Source organism: Copadichromis virginalis, linkage group LG2, assembly GCF_057382275.1.
Source record: "Copadichromis virginalis isolate Kocher_CV1m ecotype Utaka linkage group LG2, C_Virginalis_male_GT1.1, whole genome shotgun sequence".
NCBI lineage: Eukaryota > Metazoa > Chordata > Actinopteri > Cichliformes > Cichlidae > Copadichromis > Copadichromis virginalis.
In genome coordinates, this window is record NC_140619.1 from 37498011 (window position 1) to 37522908 (window position 24898).

The 24898-nt window shown below is 42.1% G+C and overlaps 2 protein-coding genes across 8 annotated transcripts in view; one reads left to right on the forward strand and one right to left on the reverse strand.

Moving 5' to 3' along the window:
- The first annotated feature begins 648 nt into the window (after positions 1-648).
- mars2 (methionyl-tRNA synthetase 2, mitochondrial) lies at positions 649-4108 on the forward strand. Its single transcript, XM_085433678.1, has 3 exons — positions 649-1276; positions 1623-1957; positions 2300-4108. Exons 1-3 carry the CDS (start codon positions 1000-1002, stop codon positions 3476-3478), a joined length of 1791 nt encoding a protein of 596 aa, XP_085289804.1. The 5' UTR covers positions 649-999; the 3' UTR covers positions 3479-4108.
- Positions 4109-4500: 392 nt separating this feature from the next.
- The window catches only part of med12 (mediator complex subunit 12), a 35497-nt gene continuing 15099 nt past the window's right edge, over positions 4501-24898 (reverse strand). The window contains exons 18-43 of one of the 7 annotated variants that reach the window (XM_085433616.1): positions 24311-24454; positions 24050-24213; positions 23241-23372; positions 22842-23069; positions 22608-22752; positions 22262-22382; positions 19321-19431; positions 19124-19237; positions 18854-18990; positions 18185-18364; positions 17606-17677; positions 17328-17491; positions 17031-17192; positions 16628-16829; positions 14556-14665; positions 14147-14282; positions 13239-13388; positions 12616-12978; positions 12380-12509; positions 12032-12246; positions 11779-11853; positions 11369-11589; positions 11068-11233; positions 10350-10559; positions 4991-5072; positions 4501-4898 (exon numbers count right to left, since the gene is read on the reverse strand). In XM_085433616.1, the coding sequence (XP_085289742.1) occupies positions 4861-4898; positions 4991-5072; positions 10350-10559; positions 11068-11233; positions 11369-11589; positions 11779-11853; positions 12032-12246; positions 12380-12509; positions 12616-12978; positions 13239-13388; positions 14147-14282; positions 14556-14665; positions 16628-16829; positions 17031-17192; positions 17328-17491; positions 17606-17677; positions 18185-18364; positions 18854-18990; positions 19124-19237; positions 19321-19431; positions 22262-22382; positions 22608-22752; positions 22842-23069; positions 23241-23372; positions 24050-24213; positions 24311-24454 (3972 nt within the window). In that variant the 3' untranslated portion in view covers positions 4501-4860. Of the gene's footprint in view, positions 4899-4990; positions 5073-10337; positions 10560-11067; positions 11234-11368; positions 11590-11778; positions 11854-12031; positions 12247-12367; positions 12510-12615; positions 12979-13238; positions 13389-14146; positions 14283-14555; positions 14666-16627; positions 16830-17030; positions 17193-17327; positions 17492-17605; positions 17678-18184; positions 18365-18853; positions 18991-19123; positions 19238-19320; positions 19432-22261; positions 22383-22607; positions 22753-22841; positions 23070-23240; positions 23373-24049; positions 24214-24310; positions 24455-24898 lie in introns of all 7 variants that reach the window. The other 6 variants (XM_085433597.1, XM_085433579.1, XM_085433606.1 and 3 more) reach the window with 6 other exon arrangements.

Here is a 24898-nt window from a genome sequence, read left to right on the forward strand (position 1 = left end):
ATACTTTGTGAACCTCTTTAATCCTACTGACACGTCTTCTGTAGAGGAAGCGGGGTTACTGGAAAGGAGAGTTTGTCCATTAGTTGAACCCCAGATTCGGGAAGAGCAATGTTGTTTTCTTGCGCTGGTGGAGCGCTGGACCATCTATTTATCCTGTTGAGGATAACTGAGTGTGCATGGGAGTTTGCCAACCAGTCTGCATGTGTTTTGTGACTTCAAAGTCTGAGGCCATGGTCTTCAGCCAGAACAGGTGGAGTGCTCACTCTGGAGTGGGGACATGTTTCTGGAGGAATTCAAGTATCCCAGGATCTGGTTTGAGTGAGGAAAGGGGGGAACAAGTTATTCAGATGTGTCACTACTTTGCCAAGGTTTGGAAGAAGATTCGAACAATCACAGTTTTGTTTGAACTGTGCTCCAATAATAATCACATCAACAATGTGCATTTTATTAAGCACATTGTTGTATTAATATATGCAACAACTCAACAACTTAATTGTGATGAGTGGATTTAAAAAAAAAACAAATCCTTTGTATTTACCTCACTGAAACCATGTGCCTGTGCACATGTCAATTTCCTAGTCTGTTTTTTGTCAATAAATTCAAAGTTTAAAAAAACGTCCCACTGAAATCGATGTAGTTTTTTTTTTTACCGTAAATATTTTGCTTTTTGTATAGTTTCTTTTTTTAATATGTGTTAGAATATCAGCGGTAACACTAAATTAAAGAGAAAAAAAGGAAAAATAAGAAAGAAATAGGGGGAAAATACACCTCGTAATCTGATTGGTGGTTGATAGTCAATGCGCAACATACAGCGTTTTCATTGGACAAATTATTGTTATTCGTAGAAACCGGAAGAAGCCTCAACCTTCACAGGCAATGAAACACAAGGATTCCAGGGTTACATTGAACTGAATTTGCCGGTTTTACGCTAACACTCTACACTACGTGGATTCAGTATCGTGTTTTGGTCTTCATGTGGACGTCGCTTGGTATCCAACTATGAGGTTCCCCTTTCTGTTTGCTACCAGAGGATGTAGAGCGGTTTACAGACTCCATCAAAAGCAGTTTTTATCACCGGTTCCACCTCTCTGGGAACATCGGAGCAGCGCTGCTTTGAGCACTCAGCTATGCAAAGATGACAGAAGTTACTATATAACTACTCCCATCTTCTATGTCAACGCTTCACCTCATTTAGGACACCTTTACTCAGCTGTCTTAGCAGACTGCTTACACAGGTACAAACTACTGCAGGGATTTAACTCAAAGTTTGCAACAGGTAAATCTTCCATTTACGCTAAGTGTTCGTTTTTCATGTTACTTTAATTAATGGGTGTCTATAGGTATTAAGGTCTTTGTTATACACCATTTTAAGCCTTACACTGAACAGATCAGGGCAAACGAGAAAATGGTATAACAGAGAAGAAAAGACTAAGATGCTGACATAAAACTCTTCTGTGATCACCTTATAATTTTGACATTTTGAAACTGTTGAAAAAGTAAATTAGTTCGTTTTCTGTTTTATATGATTGTGAGTGGAATGCATTTTAATTTTAACCATTATTATTGCTCAGTTGACTTTTTGGCTTTTGATGATGCTCTTGTTATGTTTGTCATACATTCAGGCACTGATGAACATGGCTTGAAAATCCAACAAGCTGCTGAAGCTGCAGGAAAAGATCCCCTGACCTTCTGCACGGGTGTGTCCAAGCAGTTCAGACATCTCTTCAGTAGCTGCAACATATCGTACACAGACTACATAAGAACCACCGAGCAGAGACACCGTGAGGCTGTGGAGCATTTCTGGTCGGTGCTGTGGAACAAAGGGCTCATCTACAAGGGGAGTTACGAAGGCTGGTACTCCACGCAAGATGAAAGCTTTCTTATGCCCTCTCAAGTCGGTGATGCTTTGGACTCATTAGGGAAGGAGATCAAAGTGTCGCTGGAGAGTGGACACAAGGTAATTTCGATCAAACCGTGCAAACAACTTTTTCCTTTTGTCTCTTGAGGAGCTTTAAGAAGTCTAGGAAAAATACGCTAACTTGAGCCTCTAATCTTTAGTGCGTGACATTTGCTGAGTACGTGGAGCCTAACAATGGGTTCGATTTTACCACAGACTATTTACTGCATGTAGTTCCTGTCTGTGCTCTACTGCCCTGCCAAATAAACACTGAAAATGCTTCCCAAACGAATTGTGAAATGGAGATTTTTATCCGTTTTCCCCTTTTCAGTGTTTATATGAAGCTATTTTAACTTCATTAACAAAGTTTCAAAAACAGATTATCTCGCCACTGTTTTGCAGGTGGAGTGGATGAAAGAGGAGAACTATATGTTTCGCTTGTCTGCGTTTCAATCTCAGCTGCTTGACTGGCTCAGAGGAAATCCTCAGGCTGTACAGCCTGAGCGTTTTCACCAGGCCGTACTTAAGTGGTTGCAGGAAGACCTTCCTGACCTCTCGGTGTCCCGTCAGAGAAGCCGTCTTCAGTGGGGGATCCCAGTCCCTGGAGATGATGAACAGACTATCTACGTATGGCTAGATGCTCTGGTGAACTACCTCACAGTAGCAGGATATCCAGATAAACACAACCAATGGTGGCATGTGGCCCGCCATGTTATAGGAAAGGACATCCTAAAATTTCACGCCATCTACTGGCCAGCTTTTCTCCTAGGAGCTGGACTGCCACTGCCACAGGTGATTCATGTGCACTCCCACTGGACAGTAGGAGGAAAGAAGATGTCTAAAAGTTTGGGAAATGTGGTCGATCCTCTTGAACGCTCACAAATGTTTACAGCTGATGGTATGAGATACTTTCTCCTGCGTCAGGGTGTTCCTGACTCGGACTGTGATTACACAGATGACAAAGTTGCCAAGCTGCTCAACGCAGAGCTCGCAGACTCTCTGGGTGGTTTGCTTAACCGCTGCACGGCACCAGCTCTCAACCCAGCTCAGGTCTACCCCTCTTTCTGTCCTCAGTCCTTCCCCAGAGCACACGGAGGCAGAGCTGTGCATGAAGACTACCACATGTTGGATGCTATACAGAAACTCCCAGCTGTGGTGGAAAAGCACTATGAGGCTATGCATATATACAAAGCTCTGGAGGCCATCAGTGCCTGTGTGAGGCTCACTAACGGGTTTGTCCAGCGCCACACACCCTGGAAACTGGATAGGAAAAACAATGAAGACCAGCGCTGGGTAGACACCCTCATTCATATCTCTCTTGAGTGTCTGAGGATATATGGCACACTTCTCCAGCCAATTGTACCAGAGACTTCTAACAAATTGCTGTCACGACTTGGGGTGCAACCGCATGAGAGGAGCTGGGCAGGTCTGAACTTCCTGGCGAGGTACCAAGGAATGGACTGTCCTTTTGAAGGAAGAGCACTAGGATCTGACAGCGGAGTGCTTTTCAGTCGCTTGGAACCTCATAATGCCGATAAACAAAAACCTAAGAAAACGAAAAAGTCTGCAAATTTGAAATGAGGATGGTGTGGGTTTGTTTTTTAATGTAATCTCAAAAGTAAGTTTCACAGTGTGAGAGTTGTCACACATGCATTGCAACCATGAACCTTTTCCTCAGTGGTGGGTGTGAGAACACAAAGATCTAACTCAGTCACACTGCACATTAGGCCATCTTTCATCTAAAACCTCGTTAGGATAAGGGTTTATATCTGATTGCGCTTGCATCAAAGTACCTAAGTGCATTCACTGCTATCTGCACACTTTATACTGCAGCACATTTCCAGTAGTGAGAATATATCTGAAGTCATTTCTTGTTGAGTGCTACATGTGAGAAAGGACATCAGTCTCATTCGGATTCCAAAAATCGACAGTTCCTGTCTGAAAACAGCTGAAGCCTTTGTTTTAATATCATCACTCTAAACCGAATGGAGCCATGATTCAACATCTTTTTATTCTACTGTTGGATGTCATACTGTCTGGATTGAAACTCTATTCTAAACACTGTTAAGCTGAAATGAAAACACCTGTATAGTTACGTGTATACAGGGCCTTTACACCTTGCTGTTTGTATTTCTGTGTTGAAATTTTTTTGAAAACTCCAAGATTAGTTGTACTGAAAAAAAAACATAATTAAATACTACATATTTCATAGCTGCCCAGTCTCTGAACAGTTGTTAGTCAAAGTGTCCTTCCACTCTTTTTACTAATCACTATGGTCGCAAGCTGAGGAAACACACCAACTTTACCAGTATGCCTTCCCCCTCTCTCCCAATATTAAACACACAGACGTGAATAATGAACTGATGCCTCAGTCCCATTTAGCTGGTTCACTTTCACAGTCCTTGTAATAAGAACACCGTTTTATTTACTCATTATTGGAACACTTTTACAAAACAGTCATTTACGGTGGTATTTACATCAGTTTGATACATTTTATGCACTCGTTGTCATTTTCCTTCTCCCAGAGCTTGAAAAAGAGCAGCGAAAGATAAAAACTTTCACTACCCGGTTTTAAAAGAGGCAGCTAACACAAGTACCAGACATTAAAAACTGACATGATTTTTAATGAGAAATACACGAAACTGAGAAAAATTGTACAAATTGAAAAAAAAAAAATTGCATTATTCTTATAATTTGTGGTAATTTTTTTCTTTACATAGGCTCCATCATTAAGCATTACGTGTTTACTTCAGATAAGGATCACTCCATTGATATTCTATAATTACACAAGTGACACAAGATCATCTCTGATTGTGGTCAATATTGGATTTCGTTAATCTGTTTGGTGGTCCTTTGTGCCTTCAAGTCATCCCTCCTAACTACCTTCATGGGACAGGACACATGTATTCCCCCAATCCACAGAGCAGGGCCTCCACTCTGCCCACCACTATGAACAAACATTATCAGTAATAAGAGTTGGTGCCCTGTGATGGTTGTGTACCTGGAAAACAGAGGGGAAAGGTTTACAAATGTGGAACAATGAACACGCATTAGAAATGTGAGAAGATGCCACTGAAGAGGTTTCTGACTTACTTGATAGTTGCTGTTGCAGCTGTCTGACCAGCGCTGCGGTCTGCTGTTGCTGCTGAGTCTGCTGCATTCCCTGTCGTGGGAACTAAAAGAGAGAGAGGGTACTTAAAACTATTTTTGCACCTTTATCCAAATTAACTCATTTTAAATAAACTCAAGCTGGATTTCCAACTTGGAAGTCAGAGCAGCCCTACTAACCCAGGGTTAATGCAAGATGACAATAGTCCACAGAAACCTTAGTAAAACTGGCCAGTCTCTCTCCTTTAACCTTGATTTATTTAAAAAGCAGCCATTTAGCAGCAACTGAATATTTGGGGTGCCTGAATGCTCAAGTGGGCTGGTAAATGATCACAAACTGATCGGCCACTCGATAATGTTCACGCTGGTCTTCGGTAGTGAGTTCTTCACCAGGAATGACGTATGTTTTGGATTGCTATCATCCTGTAAGACAAAGTGATGACCCAGACCCGGTTTTGCTGCTGGCTCTAGTTTCATCTCATCGGACCAAAGGATGCACTTCCAGTATGCATGGTCCCTCTCCATGTTGTCCTTAGCACACTTCAGTCTGGCTTTAAAGTGTCTCTTCTGCAGAAGTGGAGTTTTTCAGTGCAGGATCCTAGTGACTGTCGAGTTGGCTAACAAATTCACTAGTGTCTTGGCAGTTGTTCTGGGGTCTTTAAACACATCTCTCATCGGTTTTCTCTCCAGAAACATTTCGCTTCCTACCTCTGCCAGCCGCCTTCTGTGCTGTGTGGCTCTCTTAGAATTTCCTGATGATACTTTTCACTCCAGTTCTTGGCACTTGGAAATGCAGTGATAACTTTGTATAGCCATTTCCTGCTTTGTGAGTAGGGCTGTGCAATATGACCAAAATCTCATATCCCGATATAAGAATTCTATCGTCCGATAACGATGTAAATCACAACAATGTAACATTTTCTGTAATTTCTGTGAATCTCGGGCAGCTCGACTTGCGTGAAGTGTTTCCAGCTGCGCGTCGTGTAGCTGGAGTTTTAACCGATGCATGAAACGATACATTTTTAGACATAAGTTGTAACGGCGCCGTTTTCTTTGTGAGTATTTATTACACGGCGTGCTGCGGGGAGAAGCCTGTTCTAACGTTTGAGTCTAAGGTTTATTTTTTAGCACCTGGCGGCTCTTTTTTACTTCTCATCCGTAAATAATCTGCTCTTTCACGTGATTCAGTTTATTTTGAAAAGTCTCAACAGGATCTTGAGCTTTATTGTGAAAGGTTTATGTGGAACATAAACAAGCGGACACGTGATGGTGTTACTGTCGTTGTTGCTAACGACAACACATAAAAACAGTCGCTTGTCCGTCCGTAGTGTGGTTATATTAAATATAAGAGAAAGAGAGAACTTTGAGAAATGAATACAGCCACTACAGTGACATCAGAACCATGAAAAATATTGTTGTAAACAGTTTATTTTGCGACACCATGAAACAAACGATAGCGTAAAATGAAAGGACAGATGTTTTTATATCGTCATCCAATATATATGTTATATCGAACAGGCCTATTTGTGAGTGTCAACAAGTCTTTTTCTCAAGTCTAAAATGATTACTCTTATTCTTGGCATTTATCTTCAGTGAGGCTAAATCAGAATCAGAATCAGAATCAGAATACTTTATTGATCCCTGGGGGAAATTATTTTTTGTTACAGTGCTCCATTTTAAACCAACATTAAGACAAGACAGACAATACACTAACTAAGAATAGTACAATATATACATATATATACATACATACATACATAAGTCACTTATAAATAAATAGTTGGAAAAGAAACATGTGTAGCTGTAGCAGTAAACAGTGTGTTAAGTGGATGCGTTGTACAGGGAGATGGCCACAGGCAGGAATGATTTCCTGTGTCGTTCAGTGGTGCATCATGGGTAATCTCAGTCTCTCACTGAACGAGCTCCTGTGACTGACCAGCATGTCATGGAGTGGGTGGGCGGTGTTATCCAACATTGTCTTTATCTTGGACAGCATCCGCCTCTCCGACACCACCGTGAGGGAGTCCAGCTCCATCCCCACAACATTGCTGGTCTTACGAATCAGTTTATTAAGTCTGTTGGCATCTGTGACCCTCAGCCTGCTCCCCCAGCATGCAACAGCATAGAGGATCGCACTGGCCACCACAGACTCATAGAAAATCCTCAGCATTTTCTGGCAGATGTTGAAGGACCTCAGTCGCCTCAAAAAATAGAGACGACTCTGGCCCTTCCTGTAAAGTGCTGTGGTGTTTTTAGCCCAGTCCAGTTTATTGTCAATGTGTACTCCAAGGTATTTATAGTCCTCCACAATGTCAACACTGACCCCCTGGATTGAAACAGGGGTCAAGTGTTTCCTGGTCTTCCTGAAGTCCACGATCAGTTCCTTGGTCTTTGCCACGTTGAGCTGCAGATGATTCTGCTCACACCACGTGACAAAGGAGTCGACCACAGCCCGGTACTCTGTCTCATCATCCCTGCTGATGCATCCAACCACCGCAGAGTCATCAGAAAACTTCTGAAGATGGAGGTCTCTGTGCAGTGGCTGAAGTCTGTGGTGTAGAGGGTGAAGAGGAAGGGGGAGAGGACAGTCCCCTGTGGTGCCCCTGTGTTGCTAATCACCTTGTCAGACACACACTGTGGGAGACGTACATATTGTGGTCTTCCTGTCAGGTAATCAACAATCCAGGACACCAGAGAAGCATCCACCTGCATCGCTGCTAACTTATCACCCAGGAGGGTCGGCCTGATGGTGTTGAAAGCACTGGAAAAGTCAAAAAACATGACCCTCACAGTGCTCGCCGGCTGGTCCAGATGGGTGTAGACACGATTGAGCAGGTAGATGATGGCGTCCTCTGTTCCGAGACGAGGCTGATAAGCGAACTGAAGGGGATCCAGATGTGGTCTTACTATGGGTCGCAGCTGGTCCAGGATGAGCCTTTCCAGGGTCTTCATGATGTGGGAGGTCAGTGCCACGGGCCTGTAATCCTGGGGGCCACTGGGACGAGGCGTCTTTGGTACAGGGACGAGGCATGATGTCTTCCACATCACCGGGACCCTCTGCAGACTCAGACTCAGCATAAACAGTTTATGAAAGACTCCACACAGCTGGGGGGCACAGGCCTTGAGGACAAGGGGACTCACTCCGTCTGGTCCAGCAGACTTGCCTGAGTGAAGTCTCCTCATTTGCATCTCAACCTGGTATTGAGTGAAGGTGATGGGTGGGGGAGGGGTGTCAGGAATCTCACAGGAGGCAACATGTGAAGAGAGAGGCTGGCACAGTGGTGTGGCTCTGGATTCCAGGCTGACTGCAGGTGAGGTTGTGGGGGTGGGAGCAGACACTGTGGTGTCGAATCTATTGAAAAACAGGTTCAACTCGTCGGCTCTATTCTCACCTCCCTCAGCTCCCCTGCTGTTGGTTGGCCTGAATCCAGTGATGGTCTTCATGCCCCTCCACACCTCTCTCATGCTGTTCTGCTGGAGTTTCCACTCCAGCTTCCTCCTGTAATTGTCCTTAGCCTCTCTGATCTTGTCCTTTAGTAACACCTGGACCTTCCTCACCTCCTCTTTGTTGCCCCCTCTGAAAGCCCTCTTCTTGTTGTTGAGGAGGGCTTTGATGTCCTTAGTCACCCACGGCTTGTTATTTGGGTAACAATGAACAGTCTGAGCTGGAACAATGGAGTCGGTGCAGAAAGTTATGTAGTCTGTGATACACTCAGTAAGCCCATTGATGTCCTCGGCGTGAGGCTCACAGAGTGTTTCCCAGTCGGTCACCTCGAAACAGCCCTGTAGTTCCGCTATTGCCTCCTCTGACCACCTCCTGACAGTCCTGGTGGTCACAGGTTCCCTCCTCACAATTGGCACATAGCGGGGGGTGAGGTGAATCAGGTTATGATCTGACCTACCAAGTGGGGGGAGGGAGGAGGAGCTGTATGCATCCTTGACGTTAGCATACAGTAAGTCTAAAGTTTTCTCTCCCCTGGTGGGACAGTCCACATATTGTCTGAATGTTGGTAGTGTATTGTCCAGTGATACATGGTTGAAGTCACCCGAGATCACAATAAAGGCACTCGGGTGCTGAGTCTGTAGCCGAGCTATGGCAGAGTGGATAGTGTCACATGCAGCTGTGGGGTTAGCAGAGGGGGGTACATAAACAGCCACCAAGATGACGTGAGAGAATTCCCTGGGTAAATAATACGGCCTGAGTCCAACAGCACACAGTTCAGTGTCCGGGCAACAAATCCTTTCTTTGATTGTTATGTTGGCAGGGTTACACCACCGGTTGTTAACTAAAACAGCAAGCCCACCTCCTTTCCGCTTACCGCTAGCGATGCTGTCCCTGTCCGCCCGAACAGTGTGGAAGCCTTCCACGGAAGCATTCTCATCGGGAATGACCTGGTGCATCCATGATTCGGTGAAACACATCAGGCTACACTCTCGGTATTCCCTCTGACTCCGTACCAGTGCTGAGAGCTCGTCGATTTTAATTGCCAACGATCGCACATTTCCCATCACGATAGACGGCAGACACGGTTTAAACCTCCTCCTCGCTTCGAGCCTCCGCTGTCTCACCGTCACCTTTTTTCTTCTCTTCAACCCTTGCAGAAGTTGTTACACTGAGTGTAAATTGGTAGATTGGTTTTAACTTGATTTTACATGTTTTGATCATTACTAAGCTAAAACATGTCATTACATGTCAGTCATTTGTGCTATTGCTCAATAAAAAGGTCCGTTTTTCAGGCAGTTAATTATATTGACTTGTATTTTTCCTGGATTAATTTCTGTCATTGTGTTCAAATCACTAATTTAAGCTTTCTAAACTATTATTACTAAATATTAAACTAAATTACTAAACTATTATGTTTAGAAATAGTACATTAGAAATGCCTTGCTCTGTTGAAAAAGTACTTGGGAAAATGTTTACAAAAACTTTAAATTTCATGGGGGGTGGACGTGTCCCTATCTGTAATTGTTTTTGTTTTATTATGCAAGACCATTTCCTTATTGCACTTTCTAAAAAAAAAAAAATGGAAGAAAAACATCAGAATTAATGGAAGAGAAAAAAGACCCAACAACATTGGAGCTACTCTTTGATGCAAACAGCACCTTTTTTATCCCTCTTGTGAATTATTTTTTGTGATAACTGAACACAGACTTTAAATAATTATTTAGCAGCATAACAACAAGTCTTAATCCTTTAGTTTATCTCGCCACATCCAAAACATATTTAAATACAGATGACGTTTCCACGAAAACTTCCCAGCACCTGCCACCTGTCCAGTCGTAATGAATAAATCCTGCGAATGCCTGGAGTACTAAAAGCCACTAAAATCACCTGGACTCCTACCATGGGTTGCTGCGGTGGCAGCGGCTGCATGCTCAGGCCCTGGTTCTGTGCCTGGCCCGGTGGAGGCACAGCCGTCACCTGTGGCTGTTGCTGCTGTGGAACCTGCTGTTGAGGAGGAACCTGCTGTGGTTGGACCTGCTGCTGCTGCTGTTGCTGCTGCTGTTGCTGCTGCTGCTGCTGCTGCTGCTGCTGTTGATGTTGTTGTGCCTGCTTTGGTTGGGGAAACATAACACAGAAAAAGCTTGTAAATTTCAATAATGCACCACAACAGCTGAAAGAACAGCAAGGGCCTCTTGCATACTGGATTTAATCTCAAAAGATGCAGATTTAAACAAGTTAACATGTCCAAATGGTGTTTCCCCCCTAATATGGTAGAAGACAAAGCTAGGGAACCAATCCTATCAATCTGAGATAAGACTAATTTTGTTGGGAACAACTTTTATTCAGCATAGGAGGAAACATTTAGCTGTGACGTGTTTAAAAGTAAAGTTAACGCTATTCAATACCACTACACTTCTAACACAGTAGTGATGTGCTGTTAGAACTTTAATCTATGCTAGAAGAGGAACTTTCTCTGCTTTTACAGGCCATGCCTTTTAAGCACAGCCTTCCATCAACCTGTTTTTAGTTCTTAAGGCTGCATCAGGCAACTTTTTTTCTGTTTTAAGAAAACCCAAGCCATGGCCAAGATGTGACTAACTTCATATAAGTGACATACCCTCATCGCTGCATGTTGTCTGAGGTACTGCTGCTGCTGCACTAATTGTTGCTGCTGTTCTGTTAATATCTGATTGGGCCTGGACAAGCCTGGATGGACACCTTGTCCCATTTGCCCGAGATGGGATGGCATGATAGGATTCTGCTGGAGTTGCTGGTGGGGAAACCTGATATGTACAAGCCAATAAGAAAAATTAGCATATGCAACAATACAGCAAGCATAACAAGGACAAAAAGACACAAAGACTTCTAAGTGCTAATAATTATCAAACTAGCAGATTTACTTGCAACATAATACTGACCTCTGTGTGTTCTGCATACTCTGTGGGTAGCCTGTGGGCTGTGGGGCCTGCTGGAGAAGATACCCACTTGACCTCTGTTGCCTTAGAGGTTCCACTACAGCAGGGTTGGCTCCAGGATGTGCGCCTGGGAAATTTTGGTTGCCATAGGAATGAGGTACTATACTACCACTTTGAGATGGATGCTGCTGCATTCCCATGTGTGATCCGTATGTGGTATAGCCCTGTGGTATAGCACAAATAAAAACAATGTTGATAATTCAAGCCAAGCAAGGAGGAGACAACTGCAGACAAAACCAGGAAAGACCACAGGCAAAATATAGGACAGATTTCAAAAACGGTCTGTGGTCTATGGTATCATGTTTGATACAACCTTGTGTTAAATGTGACAAAAAAAAAAACACACCACTTACCTGGGATTGCATTGAAGTATATTGTTGGTTTGGTGGCATTTGTCTAATCTGCCCTAATGCATTTGGATTTTGATGCTGAAAACACAAAAATTGAATTACTCATTTTTCTCTACTACAAAAACAATCAAGGATCAGAATTTAAGCAGCAGTTAAACACAAACTACGTCTGTTTAAGTTTACTAAATAGTGCTAAGGTGGCACAACTATTCTCAAGGAGTAAGTATTGCTTGACATGTCAGAGGTACAGACTCACCAGTCTGACCTGTAGTTGGTGTCGCAGATTCGGGCCTTGTGGCATGGTAGCATGGGGCTTAAAGGTCATTTGGTACTGTTTGTCTGGTCCCATGATGCCAGGCATGCTTCCCGGCATGCCTGGCATCATGCCTGGATAACTAGGCCGAGCAGGCATCATTTTGCTAATTTGGCTGCGGTTTGGTTGTCTGTATGGAACATCTAAACCTGGACCTCCTGTGGAGAAACAAATAAAACACAAGTCTCAATCCCAGATGTTCCAGCTGTGGCAATTCCTCTTGGGTGCTACAGCAGCATAAGTCGTAATGATGAGAGTATCCTGCAGTTACTATCTGACCTGTAATCTGACCTGGAGGTAGAGGCTGGCTCTGTGTGTACACATTCTGTGGATTATAGGGCATGGTCCTGGGATATGTGGGGTTCTGCATCAACTCTGGTGCCATACTTGTATATGCAGGACCTGGTGTTCGGTTATAGTCCTAGTCACAGAGGATAAAGTATTTATTTAAGTTTGGAAATCAATGTTTCAAATATAATGATCTCTCATATTTAATAGCAAAAACATCAATTGGCAGGATAACAGACCTCTGTTTTGTTAGAAGGAGTTTTCTTTTTCTTGGACTTGGACTTTTTGTTGGACTCTGGTGGCACAGTGGCTACATTCTTCTCCGTCTTCACCACCTCTATCATCTTCTCTGGTTCCTGTGAGACAGGTGTCAGGGGTTCCTCCTCTTCAGGGGGTAGGGGAAGAGGCTCCAGGTAATAGCTACGTGGTTTGGGCTTCAGGTGGGTGTGATAAAGGAGGAATCGCTGCTGCTCCTCAAATTTAGTCACCTTACGGTCCACACGTACTGTACCAAACCAGCCCCAGGAGAGAGGGGCGGAGTGTTTCAGACCCTCAAAAACATCCCACGGAGAAATCTTTTGTTTAGTAGATACTTGAAGACCCTGATAGATCAGAGACAAATTAAACTTACTAAACTCTTGCTAAATTCAAAATCATCAAGTTAGCATCAGTTCGTTGCAGATTTATCTGGTTTTCCTGTGACCTTAACTTGTATTTATCTTTACAAGCTGCAGTATTTGCATCTTTAGTTGTCTTCAACATACTTCTCTACCCCTCTTTCAAAATATAAAAACTGTGTACATCTAATTTTTTAAGCCTAATGTACAGGATGTATATTGACAAATAAAAAGAAAGTGTTTACCTCCTTCTCAAAGCCAGCTATCTTGTTGCCCTTAGTGTCTATCAGCGAACCCTGAGGTTCACAGGTTATGACATCGCGGGTTTGCTTGGGCAGCGGCAGAAGCTGGCGAACCTTTTCCAAACTTTCTGACTGCCGATCTCCAAGTTCTTTCTGTGGACACAAAACAGATGGAGTGAGTGTTAATAAAACTTAACTTTACATGGGCAAAATGCAGTTCTTCTCATTTAATGTCTACATGAGCAAAGCCATTACTTTGGCTGCCTTCACATGCAAAATGATCAATAACCAAGATAGTTACAGCTAGAATTAACCATGACCTTTAGTCTTCAAAGTAAACAAGCCTTTTGCACTTAAGGTGAAAAAGCAATTGTTTCACTTTTGTCACTCTGAACAATGTGGTCAGTCTCATTTTTAACTTGAACTCAAGTGGTTATTTTTATAGACGGCGCTCACCCTTTAATCTGGCGAGTTCGCTACTTAATACACCTTTACTACTTATAAGGAAAGCAGGAAGTCGCTGTTACATACGCAGTAACTTCTAAAGCAGATCATGCATTAACATTTTTCTTTTGACACTGAATTTATTTATTTTGGTATTTATTTACTAATTGTATTAAGTAATTTAATAATCATGTAATAGTAACTTAATATTACTGATCATTTAGCAGTAAATACAAGTTTAAAAAGGAATAAATACGTGCATTTAAAAACAGTTTAACGAGTTAATACAATTAAATGGAAAATTAAATGACATGGTTAATATATTTCATGCAATACTTATTCAGAGAGTGACTTTTTTTATCCTTCATAATAAGGACCACAGTTGAGCATTACATAACATCACACATGGAAAGTATTATACACAGTAACAAAATCTTGCATAAGTGAGGAAACTGTGCTCATCCTACCCTGAGCTTCTTAACCAGGTTCATGTAGGCTCTCTTGTTTTCCTCCATGCTGCCCTGAGAGATGCTGGACATGTCAGCAGCCAGTGTGCCATTAATCAGCACACTCAACATGTCCAGCACTGTTGTGAAGAGCTCGCTGTTGGACAGAAGCAGAGTTAGTCAGTTAGATAAAGTCAGTGCCCAGTAGGAACACTCAAGATTTTCAAACTATAGTTTATTAGACTGTTTATTCAAAGATTCACGAGTGACATTAGATGGTACTCCACAGTTTCTTGCAAAGCAAAATACGACTGTAACTGTTAAAAATGCAGGTCAAGTGCTAGCAGCTGGAGAATCCAGCTCATGGTGTCCAATTCAAGAAATAATGTGCCAATATTTCAATAGAAGTTACTTTGAAGCAAACACTTACTTATTGGACTGCATGTCCACTGTGCCACTGCTGATGATGTCAAGGAGTAGTACCGCCCACTCCGTGGTCTGTTGCGTGCTGCGCTGCACTGTATCAAACATGCCACCGACCTGATGGGAGAAGAAGAAAAACAGGTGATTTTAAATAGTGCTCACATGAAAGATGTTCTTGCTTGCATTTCTTTTATTGGTCTCAGCTTTTTTCCACGATAAACGCTGGGTCATTCCAGCTTTCAACAAACCAAATCTACTAAGATTTGATTTGTTTCCACATGACTGCTTCATAATCCATATATTAAATGAAGCCATGCAAAATTTTACCCTGCAACCAACTATGTGCCCTCACAGCACATAGCAGCCGGTCAAAATTTCACTCTTTTAAAATTTGGACATTTTTTTTTTAATTACTTTAACTTCAAATATAAATGTTTCAGAGCTGAAAAACAAATTTATGCTCTGCTAAAAACATCAGCAAAATCCATTTTACACCCACTCAAATGTAAAGCCAAAAATCACATTTTTGTTCAGCACCATCTTCTCTAAAACAATACATCATAGTTTCAAATGTGAAACTTGTGTGCTAGTGTCCACCAATTTAATGCAAATGATGTAGAGATACAAAGTAGCACTGATACACAACATCTCTGTTTCCTCATAATAAACTGAAGGATGCATCCTATGATTGGACGGGTGGCTGTGGCTACAGACGTAGATAATCAAAAGGTTGTTGGTTCGATCCCTGGCTGCTCCAGTGGATTGCATGCCAAAGATTTCAGATACCGAATGCTAGTTGCTCTCAATGACTTTGCAAGGGTGTGAATTAGGGGTGGGTTTTGCTTTTTGATTTATTCTAGTTTGGATAACGTGATATCGATTCATTAAAATTCTGAATCGATTTTTTTAATAGAAATTTTTTTGGCCGAAATGCCAGAATCTCAGGCTAAACCTCACAAAATTTCTACAACCACCAAACAGCTAAAACAGTCAATGAGAGCAGGAACACGGACTCTGCACAAAGACAAACACAAAGCGCCGACGCATCAGAATCAGTGAGATGTGACTTTCTCACCCGACGGCACGGACACGGTCGGGGCTGAAAGCCGACAGCTCGCTGATTCCGATGTTTCGGCGGGTCGCGCTTTGTGTTCACGCCCTTTTTGCGGTGATTATGAAGCTGAAGGTTTTATCTCTCTCCAAACAATACTGTTTACAGCAAAATAAGATCCAAACTACGCTTCACATAAACATCGTCGTGATTTCACTCTTAGTTTTGCTGCTTTGCTTCCACCAGGATAAAAATCACACTTCATGCACAGCTCTCTCTCTCTCTCTCTCTGTACTTCAAGAACAGTTTCCTGTCTAAAAACCTGTTTTCTGCATTATTCGCTTGCTTGTTACGCACAAGTCTACCGTTGTTTACAGCGCTGTCGGACGCTGTTTTTTTCCCTTTTACTTCTGAAACGAAAGCCTCATTTCTGCCGTTCAATACTGAACAAATGTAAACTTTTTAAAATTATGCAAAATTGGAAAACGCTCAGCTGTGTCTGTAATAAAACCTCTGTAACTTCAGCAGCATCAGGTAATGTTCATATGTTGATTAATGGTTTTCTTTCGTTTTTGATCGACTGCAGAATATTTTCATAAAATCCCAGGAGAATCACCTCCACGTTTTTGTTTTATCCTCAGCTACTTTGACACAAAGGCATCTGCTGTGACGCTTTTACACCTTTGATCAAGTCTTGCAAGTGTCAGCGTTCGTTTTATAGATATAAAAATATGGAAATGTACTGATGCATGATCTGAATTGTAATATTTCTGACTGTCTGAGGCAAAATTTCCACGATTCAAATCGCATCGAATCGAAGATCAAATCGATTCGGGACTTTGTGCATCAGAAACGAATCGATTCTAGAAATCAGTGACGATACCCAGCCCTAGTGTGAATGTTAGGTACTTCTCCCCACAAAGATTATAAAACAATGTGGATTTTTTTTGCCTTCTTTGTAATTTGATTTAATTCATGCAATTCTTTCTTTCTTTTAAACCAGCTGTCTCTTCTTTAAAAACGCTTACAAGATTCAGTCGTAGCTTCAGTGCCTCATGCATCATTTGCTTTGCCTTGCAGTCATCTTGGTACTGGTCTTCTCTCCAGTTGGTGACAATCTGCTGCACTTGGCTGTAAAGGGAGGTGAGGAGACCCTCCCTCTGTTCATCCTGCCCTTTTAAGCAGGTCAAGACCAAAGACAGGAACGGCTGCTGGCTCAGCAGAGACATACTGTGAAAGGAAAACAAATTTCACTTGATGAAAAAGGAATCATTGTCCAGAAGTGGGCAGACTGAGTTTTTGGAGATTTCATAACATGTGTAAGTGCTACAAAATGAAAAATGTCCTTCCTGCCAAACATTTCTTTCTGAGATTCCAGATCAAAGAAATCTAACTGGTTTAACGACAAAGAAATGTTAGTTGGCCACATACCTTTTCTGTTTCTGCCTGTCCCTCTCCTTACGTGAAGAAGAGCCAAGGTGCTGCCCTTTCTCCAGCTCTTCTCCTGCCGCCTTTAGCACATGGCCCTGGACTGACGTGGGCAGCTTGGCTATCAACGGAGCCACCAGCCAAACACCCGATCGCTCTGATGAGCTGCAGATAAGAAATATTACACGTCAGCATCGCTGTATTCAAACCCAAATGCAATGGCTATGATTTTTTCCTTATAAATGTCCAGACACAACAAAAAAACAAACAAATTTTAACAAGACCCGAGGAGAGACGCACCTTAAAATAGGCTTCATTTTGCTTGTGGTACTGTTGTTATTAGATGCAGAGCCTCCTTGGGCTGCTGCCCCGTTCCCTGAGGGGTTACTGGAGTTCATCTCAGCTGATTTCTGGAACACCTCTATAGTGGCCTTGGCTATGTTCTCCAAGAGAGAGTAGAGTTCCTAAAGGAAAACAGATAAGAAATAATCTGATATGCCTGATAACAGAAATCCCACGATTATGTTGTTTTCTTTTCTTTTTTTAAAAACCCCCCAAAACAAGCAGATAACACTTACATTGTTGGTGCTCTGTTTGATCATCAGCTGCAGCTCCAGAGATGACTGTCTCATCGTCCACTGGTCCATATTCTGCATCAGGGAAAGGATTACTGTTAAATTCTATTCTTGTGGTAGAAACGAACAACCTGTCATGAACAGGTTATGGATAGTTGAGGCATTAGTCCTGTGTTAAACCATGTCCTAAACATGTTAGATTTTCTGCTTTGTTTTAAACCACATGTAAAGGGACATAATGTGAATATTAAAAACAGCCTTTGATACTTTACGTACCTAAGGCTGTTCATAATTTATTATGTAAACAAACAGTTCACTGTGTGTCTGTATTTTAAAACAGGGGCATGTTTTTCTTTACTGATCCGATTTTTTCTGGTGGCCCATTAAATGAAATGAGTTTGACACTCCTGTCCTAAAAGCCTCACTTAGCCAGGAGAGGGCAGCAACACTCCACCAATCCAACTCAAGCAACAACTTGATAACAAATGATTTCAGACACATTAAAGCTGTTACAGTTAACACGCTCGTTCTAAACGGCAAACAAAGTTTCATGCATCATGTGAACTTTTTTTTTCCCTCTACCTGGAGGATGCGTTTGATACGCTGCCTCTGTGGGTTGTCACCGTCATCACTGTCCAGCTGGCGGTGAGGATAGCAAATAAGCTGCAGCAGTCGCTGGGCTTGAATGTTCACCAGCACCGGGTCTTGGAGGGCACTGCTGTCCTCAGACAGAGACTTCAGGCAGCGTTCTCCAACCCATTCCTGAAAAACGAGGGAAAAGGCGTAAAGTGGGAAATGTCAACAACTTCAGCGACCCCCAGGTTCAGGTTCAAGTATCAAGATAAACTCTGTCATCCAAAACAAGCATGACTAAAGCTAAGTGAGTGGTAATGAAAACAGGGCAATGGGTCAATTCTTATGAAACAGAGCTGCTGACTAAAAAATATTTTGGAAATTTCATGAGGTCTCAGAGCAAGTACATTCCTCTAAGATCTGAAGAGCTGCCAGCTCTTCCTCCAGCCTTCATATCTAAGTGACATCTGGTGCAGAATATGATCTCATTCATGCTTTTTATGCACCTCTGGCTACGTGAAGTACAAAATAAGAATAATCAGTTACTATTTGCTGTCTCACAAAAGCTTTCTGACAAAAACAATGCACCAAAGACCAAAGTTCTCAAAGTAAAAAGCAATCTTTTTTTAGCCATTTTACTGTGAACTATATTCACACCATCTTAACTCATGTTCTCACCTGCTGGCAGATGGTCTTCAAAACATACTTCGCATATACATCCAAGCTGGCCGTCTCGATCGAGACATTGCGTCCTTCGGATATGTCGTCGAGGCCGGCGGTGTGAGACAACCCTGAGCCTCTCAACTCAGCATCACCTGCAACAAGAAGGAGCCGGCAAAACCAATCAGTAAACATTTGACAAAACTGATTATGCCTGTGTTTGATACCAGTTTTTACATGGTGCACTCTAAGCTCTAAATTATATAAGAGGAATATAAATAGTCATACCCAACATAAACACAGCTTTGAGAACAGCAAATACAGCTCCAACCACTATGCTGTTCTGGGAGGCGGCAAGAAGGTGGCGATCGCAAGACGACCGGATACCAACTGAAGCCTTGTCTGCAAAGTTATAACACCAGTTTAAGACAAGCTTTGTTTCAAGCTGAGAAAAATGGTAAAACGTTTGTAGATGCGCTCACTACCTGACTTCACGCCATCTTGGGGGACAGGGTTGCGTTGTGGTGTTTTGAAAAGATGCAGCAGAATTCTGCAGGTCAGTCTGGCTCCTGGTTCAGAGTCTTGCTCACTGCAGGCTGAAGTCACGGATCAAAACATATGCTCTGATTAACACCGAGTTCCTTCACATCGCATCAGGAAGGTTCACTCCTTTTTTCTTTTTGGATGGGCTACACAATCCACTACATCAAAGTCACACATCTAAATTTAAACCCTGTCCTAGATAGGCTCCTCATCAGGCAAGATAAAGATGAATTTTCATAGAGCTGTTGTCGTGAAACAGGGAGTGAGAACAAAGCATTTACTACAAGTGAGAGCTGTTGGCATTTGGCACATGTAGTAGTGTTATAACATGAGCCAAATGCAACCAAACAGCATGGCTGAATGAGGCTTTGTCTCCACTCTGGGAGGGAAAAAAAGATTAACAGCAGGGAGAGAGGCACTTTTCTGGCGAAAGCACAAACTGCACCGAGGCTTTGTGGACCCAGATCAAATCCGTCACGTTTATTCTCCCCTTTGATAGAACTAATGCATTATAAAGCTGGATATTCCTTCCTGTGAGCCAGGCTGAAATGTGCTGCTCACTCATTTATAGAATGCCCAATGCCTGTGCGGTTATATAGAGATGCTTGGAAGGAAAGTGGTATAGAGAACGCAAGTAAGGCTAAAGGAAAAATGTAAGCGAGAGATTTAGTGGACAAATGGGCTTTACTATAAAGAATATTTTAAAGAAAACACTCCCACAGGGGGCAGTTTTTAAATAATACATAAAAGAAGTATACTTATCCATATCTATTATTAGATAAGTATTTCACACACATATCATATTCAAATATGATACTTAGGGATAGCTCAGTAGGTAGCGCAGTCGCCCCATGATCGGGGGTTCGAATCCACTGAACGGCTACCTTGAGGTACCCCACACGCTGCTCCCCGGGCGCCTGATTAGTGGCTGCCCGCTGCTTCACTGAGTGAATGGGTTAAATGCAGAGAGAGTAATTTCTCCACGGTGAGCAATAAAGTATACATTATTATTATTTTGGGTTTAGCAGTGGAGCACACCGATGACAGAGTTTAACCATCTCTAGAACAATGCTAAAATAAGGCTAGAGCTGGGCGATATATCGAGTTTTTAAAAAATATCGATATATTTTTATACGAGATATAAGATCTGACAATATCCTTTATATCGATATAGTCTATGTTACGTTATAATTATACTTGTGGAGCCGCAAGTTTGCCTCTCTTTCGTCCACTTCCGTCTCTACGCAACGTTACTCCGCCTCGCCTCTCTTTCACTGAACACAACTCCCCCTCCTCCCCCATCGCTTCACCTGCAGGAAGCGACAAGATGGACACGGCAAATCTCCGTTAACGAGTTACTGCGCATCGCCCCGTGCGTGGGGCTGGACGGCGTCAATGTCTTAGCTAGCTAACCACGCTAACGAGCTAACCACGCTAACGAGCTAACCACGCTAACGCCATGCAGCCCAGAGGTGCTGCACGGACTAAAATCCTTTCATTTTCTCAAAAGTTGACAGCGCGCCTTATGTATGAATTCTGGTTGTGCTTGATGGCCGCGAACCGATTTTATGTGGAACACGGCGCTCAGCAATCTGTCAAAAAATGTTTTAGTACGACTTTGGTAAGCTACGGTGCTGCACCGCTTGATGGATTGTCGGAGCATTACGGCTGAGCCTCGCGGAGTGATACCTACTGTGCTTCAACGTAATATTACCTTACTGTGTATAAGGACCATAAATGGCACCTGTTAAGAGACGTGGTTGCGAAGCGGATTTCAAACTCCAGGCTGTCAGTCACGCAGTACAAGTTGGGAACAGAGCAGCTGTGAAATCTGTCCTTGTTATTGTGCTCAGCGTCTTTTAGTTTACATTTTGACTGCACAATTGTGAGCTCTTTGTTATGCACAAAAACAACATTGTTTTCTTTTATTTATGGAGCATTATTATTTAATAAATGCTCATAATTTATTTTTGAGTAAATTTTATGTACATCTGCTCTATGTTAATAAAAGTGCCTGTGTGACATCTGGGACACAGCTTTGACTAAGAACTCTCTTTTTGTTCTTACTTTATGGCTTTAAAAAAATATATCGAGATATATCTTATATCGCCATCCAGCTAAAAAATATCGAGATATGAATTTTGGGTCATATCGCCCAGCCCTAAATAAGGCAATGAAATGCATCCCATTAGTTAGGTGGACAAAACTCAACGTCTAAATGCACTATTGGGACTGAAGTTGTGTAGGTCACAAAACTTCAGAGTCCTCATATGTCACATGGAATAAAGAGCGCACTCTTTGAAACTTCACAAAGCTACATCTAATCAAAAGATGGAGTTGTGTCATTATTGTTCTTTTTTTGTGAAACGATCAGAATTAAATCTCAACCCTTGCATATACACATAACATAGTTACTTGTTCCTTTTGTCTTGGTTCAGTGCTTTCTATTTTCTTTTAATCTTCACATTTATTTTACTTGGTTTGTCTAATTTTACTTTTGAAAAGATAAGGAGCTGAATTGTAGATTGTAAAACTTAAAGCGTTTGACGAACAGTGGAAACCACGGAGAAATCGATATCTCAGCTGGACATCTGCGTCTGCCAAAAATGTCCTTTCTGTCTGATACCAGCTGATCAACAATGTGATGTTTACTGATGGAAAATAACAAATTGTTACTTTAACAATTTCACAATTGAGGCATCCCTAACTGAACTTGTGAAAACGAGCTAGCAAAAGCATCAAGCTCCTGTGGATTCTGTTTTAGTACTACAACTGTAAACTTCACCAATGTGATCAAGGCTCCCGGCATCTGACCAATAATATTTGAAGCAATGGCATAAAGTACTTCCTTTACACGAATTCATGGGATTTAAAAACTCTTACCTGCATTGAGAAGGGAAGGAATGGCAACACAACGAACCAGGTCTTCAAGGAGCAAGCACTGTCTGGCAATGAGAATGGCTACAAAGGTTGCCAGAGAATCGTGGAAGGACAAATCGCTAACCTTAAGGACACAAGACAAGTAAAGAGATCAAATTTAACACGTGTTTTGTGAAAAAACATTCTTCCCTAATTTAGAAAAAACAAACCAACCCCAAAAAAACCAAAATACTATGAAACTTCGGAAGAAACTAGCATTTGCTTTGCTTAATATGAGCCTCGACCACTGTTGAGAGTATATGCATAAGAGAAAATAAGGAAAACAGGTTTACTTTAAAAAGAAACTTACATCTACGTTACACAGCAAGTCATTGAAGCCACAGTTGCCGTTGTTAGAGGAGCAGCAAAGAGCCTTGAGAATGCCGAGCCATTCGGCGCTCAGGGAGCGGCAATATGCCGTCAGCTCCGCACACAAGATCCCAATATCGTTCACCCTGAAAGCACATCACATGTCATGAAACCAAAGTCCAGTAGTGCAGCAATCCGAGCCCTACACCCGCGTAGCCCAGCAGGAGTAACGCACCTTTCTGGGTCTCGGTGATCCACACACACATCCATTAGCACATTACAGACAAAGCTGTAGCGGTTGGGTGGGCTGTCATTCAAGAGTTTGCCAATCACGGAGTGGTTGAAGTTGTTGGCTGAGGGGTTGGCGATGGCCTCCATCATGTACATAGGATCCCAAAGCATGTTGGAGTCTGATGGGTCAATATTGCAGTAGATGGAGTTCTTCACTTTAGAGCAAAACTCACTGTGGTAGAACACAAGGCAAAAACAAATAGTTGAGATTATGTTGCACCGAGCAATAAAAACAAACAAACATATTAGTTCAAAAGTGGGTTCAAATTATTCTATTCTAGCATAATTTATGAGTCTATGCATTTTTTCCTGTGCATTTACACAAGTTTTTTTTTCCCCTTACCTAAATATCTCACCAAACTTGTTCTTGAGGTGACTACAGGAGGTGTAGAGATCATACAGATAGGCCAGAATGCAACGCTCAGCAGAGGAACAGTCTGCTGGGTTCACACCTGACTTCACCACAATGCGCAACCTGTCAATACAACAAAAATGTGATTCGTTCAGTTATGAAAAGAAAAAGTTGGTTATTTCTTGCTGAGGAGGATGTGATGGGACAGCACGGAGAAACAGTGTTACATATATATGTTACTCTGATAAAATGTAATAAAATCCATTTAAAAACCACTAATGAAAACACTACTGTAATAACAATGCACCATATACGCAAGGTTATGAGGGTCCTGTTGGCCTGCATCATTAAAAATCAAGAAATTGCCTGCCACATAAAATCTGAACATGTGTTTCCACAAAAGAATAGAAAGCGATATACTGTGGTAATAACGGCGCTTTAGAGGTGCAATTAAGAGGCGTTTGTTAAGTGTTTTACTGTACACAGCATTCAGGAATCAAATGCACCGTCAGCATCCCTGCGGTATAAAAATCCCAATTAAAGTCAAGTGAATGCCTTTCTGAATGAGTGCAAACCAACAACAATTCTTTAACTCTGCAATGACTAAACGCATCCTCTCTTTACTACTTTAATTACAAGTTTAACTGAAGCCTTAACCCTGCAAACATCCCTTTATGGGTGTGATGAAATCTCTATTTCAGTTTATCTAGCAGAAAGATGACAACACAGTCTTGGTCCACCGACTGCAATTTAAACTGGTATAAAATGAGCTTTTCCAAACATTAAAACTTGTAACATACCCATCAAAAACTTGGGCTGTCTGCTCAGGATTGAGGATGAGGCAGGAGTGGTACCTCCTCAGCACTGCTACAATACACAGACACAGGCTTGTGGTGTAGCTGCCCACCAGGCTGGATGACTTCAGCAGCAGCTCTGCTTCCACCAGACTTAACTCATTCAGAAGCTGCGCAACACAGTCAACAGATGTTTACACATGACGCTGAGTAAACGGTGAAGTTAACTTGATTTGTCTGCATAAAATGTGACTGAAGTGCCAGTACCTGAATAGCGAAGTCTATGAGGCCACTAATGTTAAGGGAGTACTCCATGAGGTCAAAGATGAACTGAATGTGCTGGACGAGAGGCAGGTGGTAGGACATCCCTAAGGCAAAGCTGGTGATCTGTTCCAGCACATTTCTGGACACCTGCACACAAAATACCAGACGTGAAATTAATGCAAGAAATATGAGAACAAATATCTTCTTTAGAGTCAATAAACCAATTTGGAATTTTAAGTGCATGTGGATTAATACTCAAATCATGGTAAATAGGCAAACTTAGTTTAACTACCAGCAAAAGAGGAAAACTAATAAACGCTCAAAGTTTCTCACAAAGAGTCTGATGAATAAAAAGGACGACTGAACTGTCACATCTGAAGCTACAGCTGAAGGGTGATTAGCTTGGCTTATAGTAAAGACCAGAAGATGGGGAAGTAGCCAGTCTGGCTCTTTATAAAAGTTTAAAAAAGAAAGAAAAAGCTTAATGTTCAAGAGATATATGGATGGAATCAATCTTCTTACCCACTTGAATCTTCAAGAAAGCGAATAAGCATATTTCAGAAAATGTCAAACGATTCCTTTAATATAAAT

Coding starts and splice junctions, on each gene's coding strand:
- mars2 (XM_085433678.1), top strand. CDS start 1,000: ATGAGGTTCCCCTTTCTGTTTGCTACCAGAGGATGTAGAGCGGTTTAC. Junction 1,277..1,622: donor TAACTCAAAGTTTGCAACAG/GTAAATCTTCCA, acceptor TCATACATTCAG/GCACTGATGAACATGGCTTG. Junction 1,958..2,299: donor CGCTGGAGAGTGGACACAAG/GTAATTTCGATC, acceptor ACTGTTTTGCAG/GTGGAGTGGATGAAAGAGGA.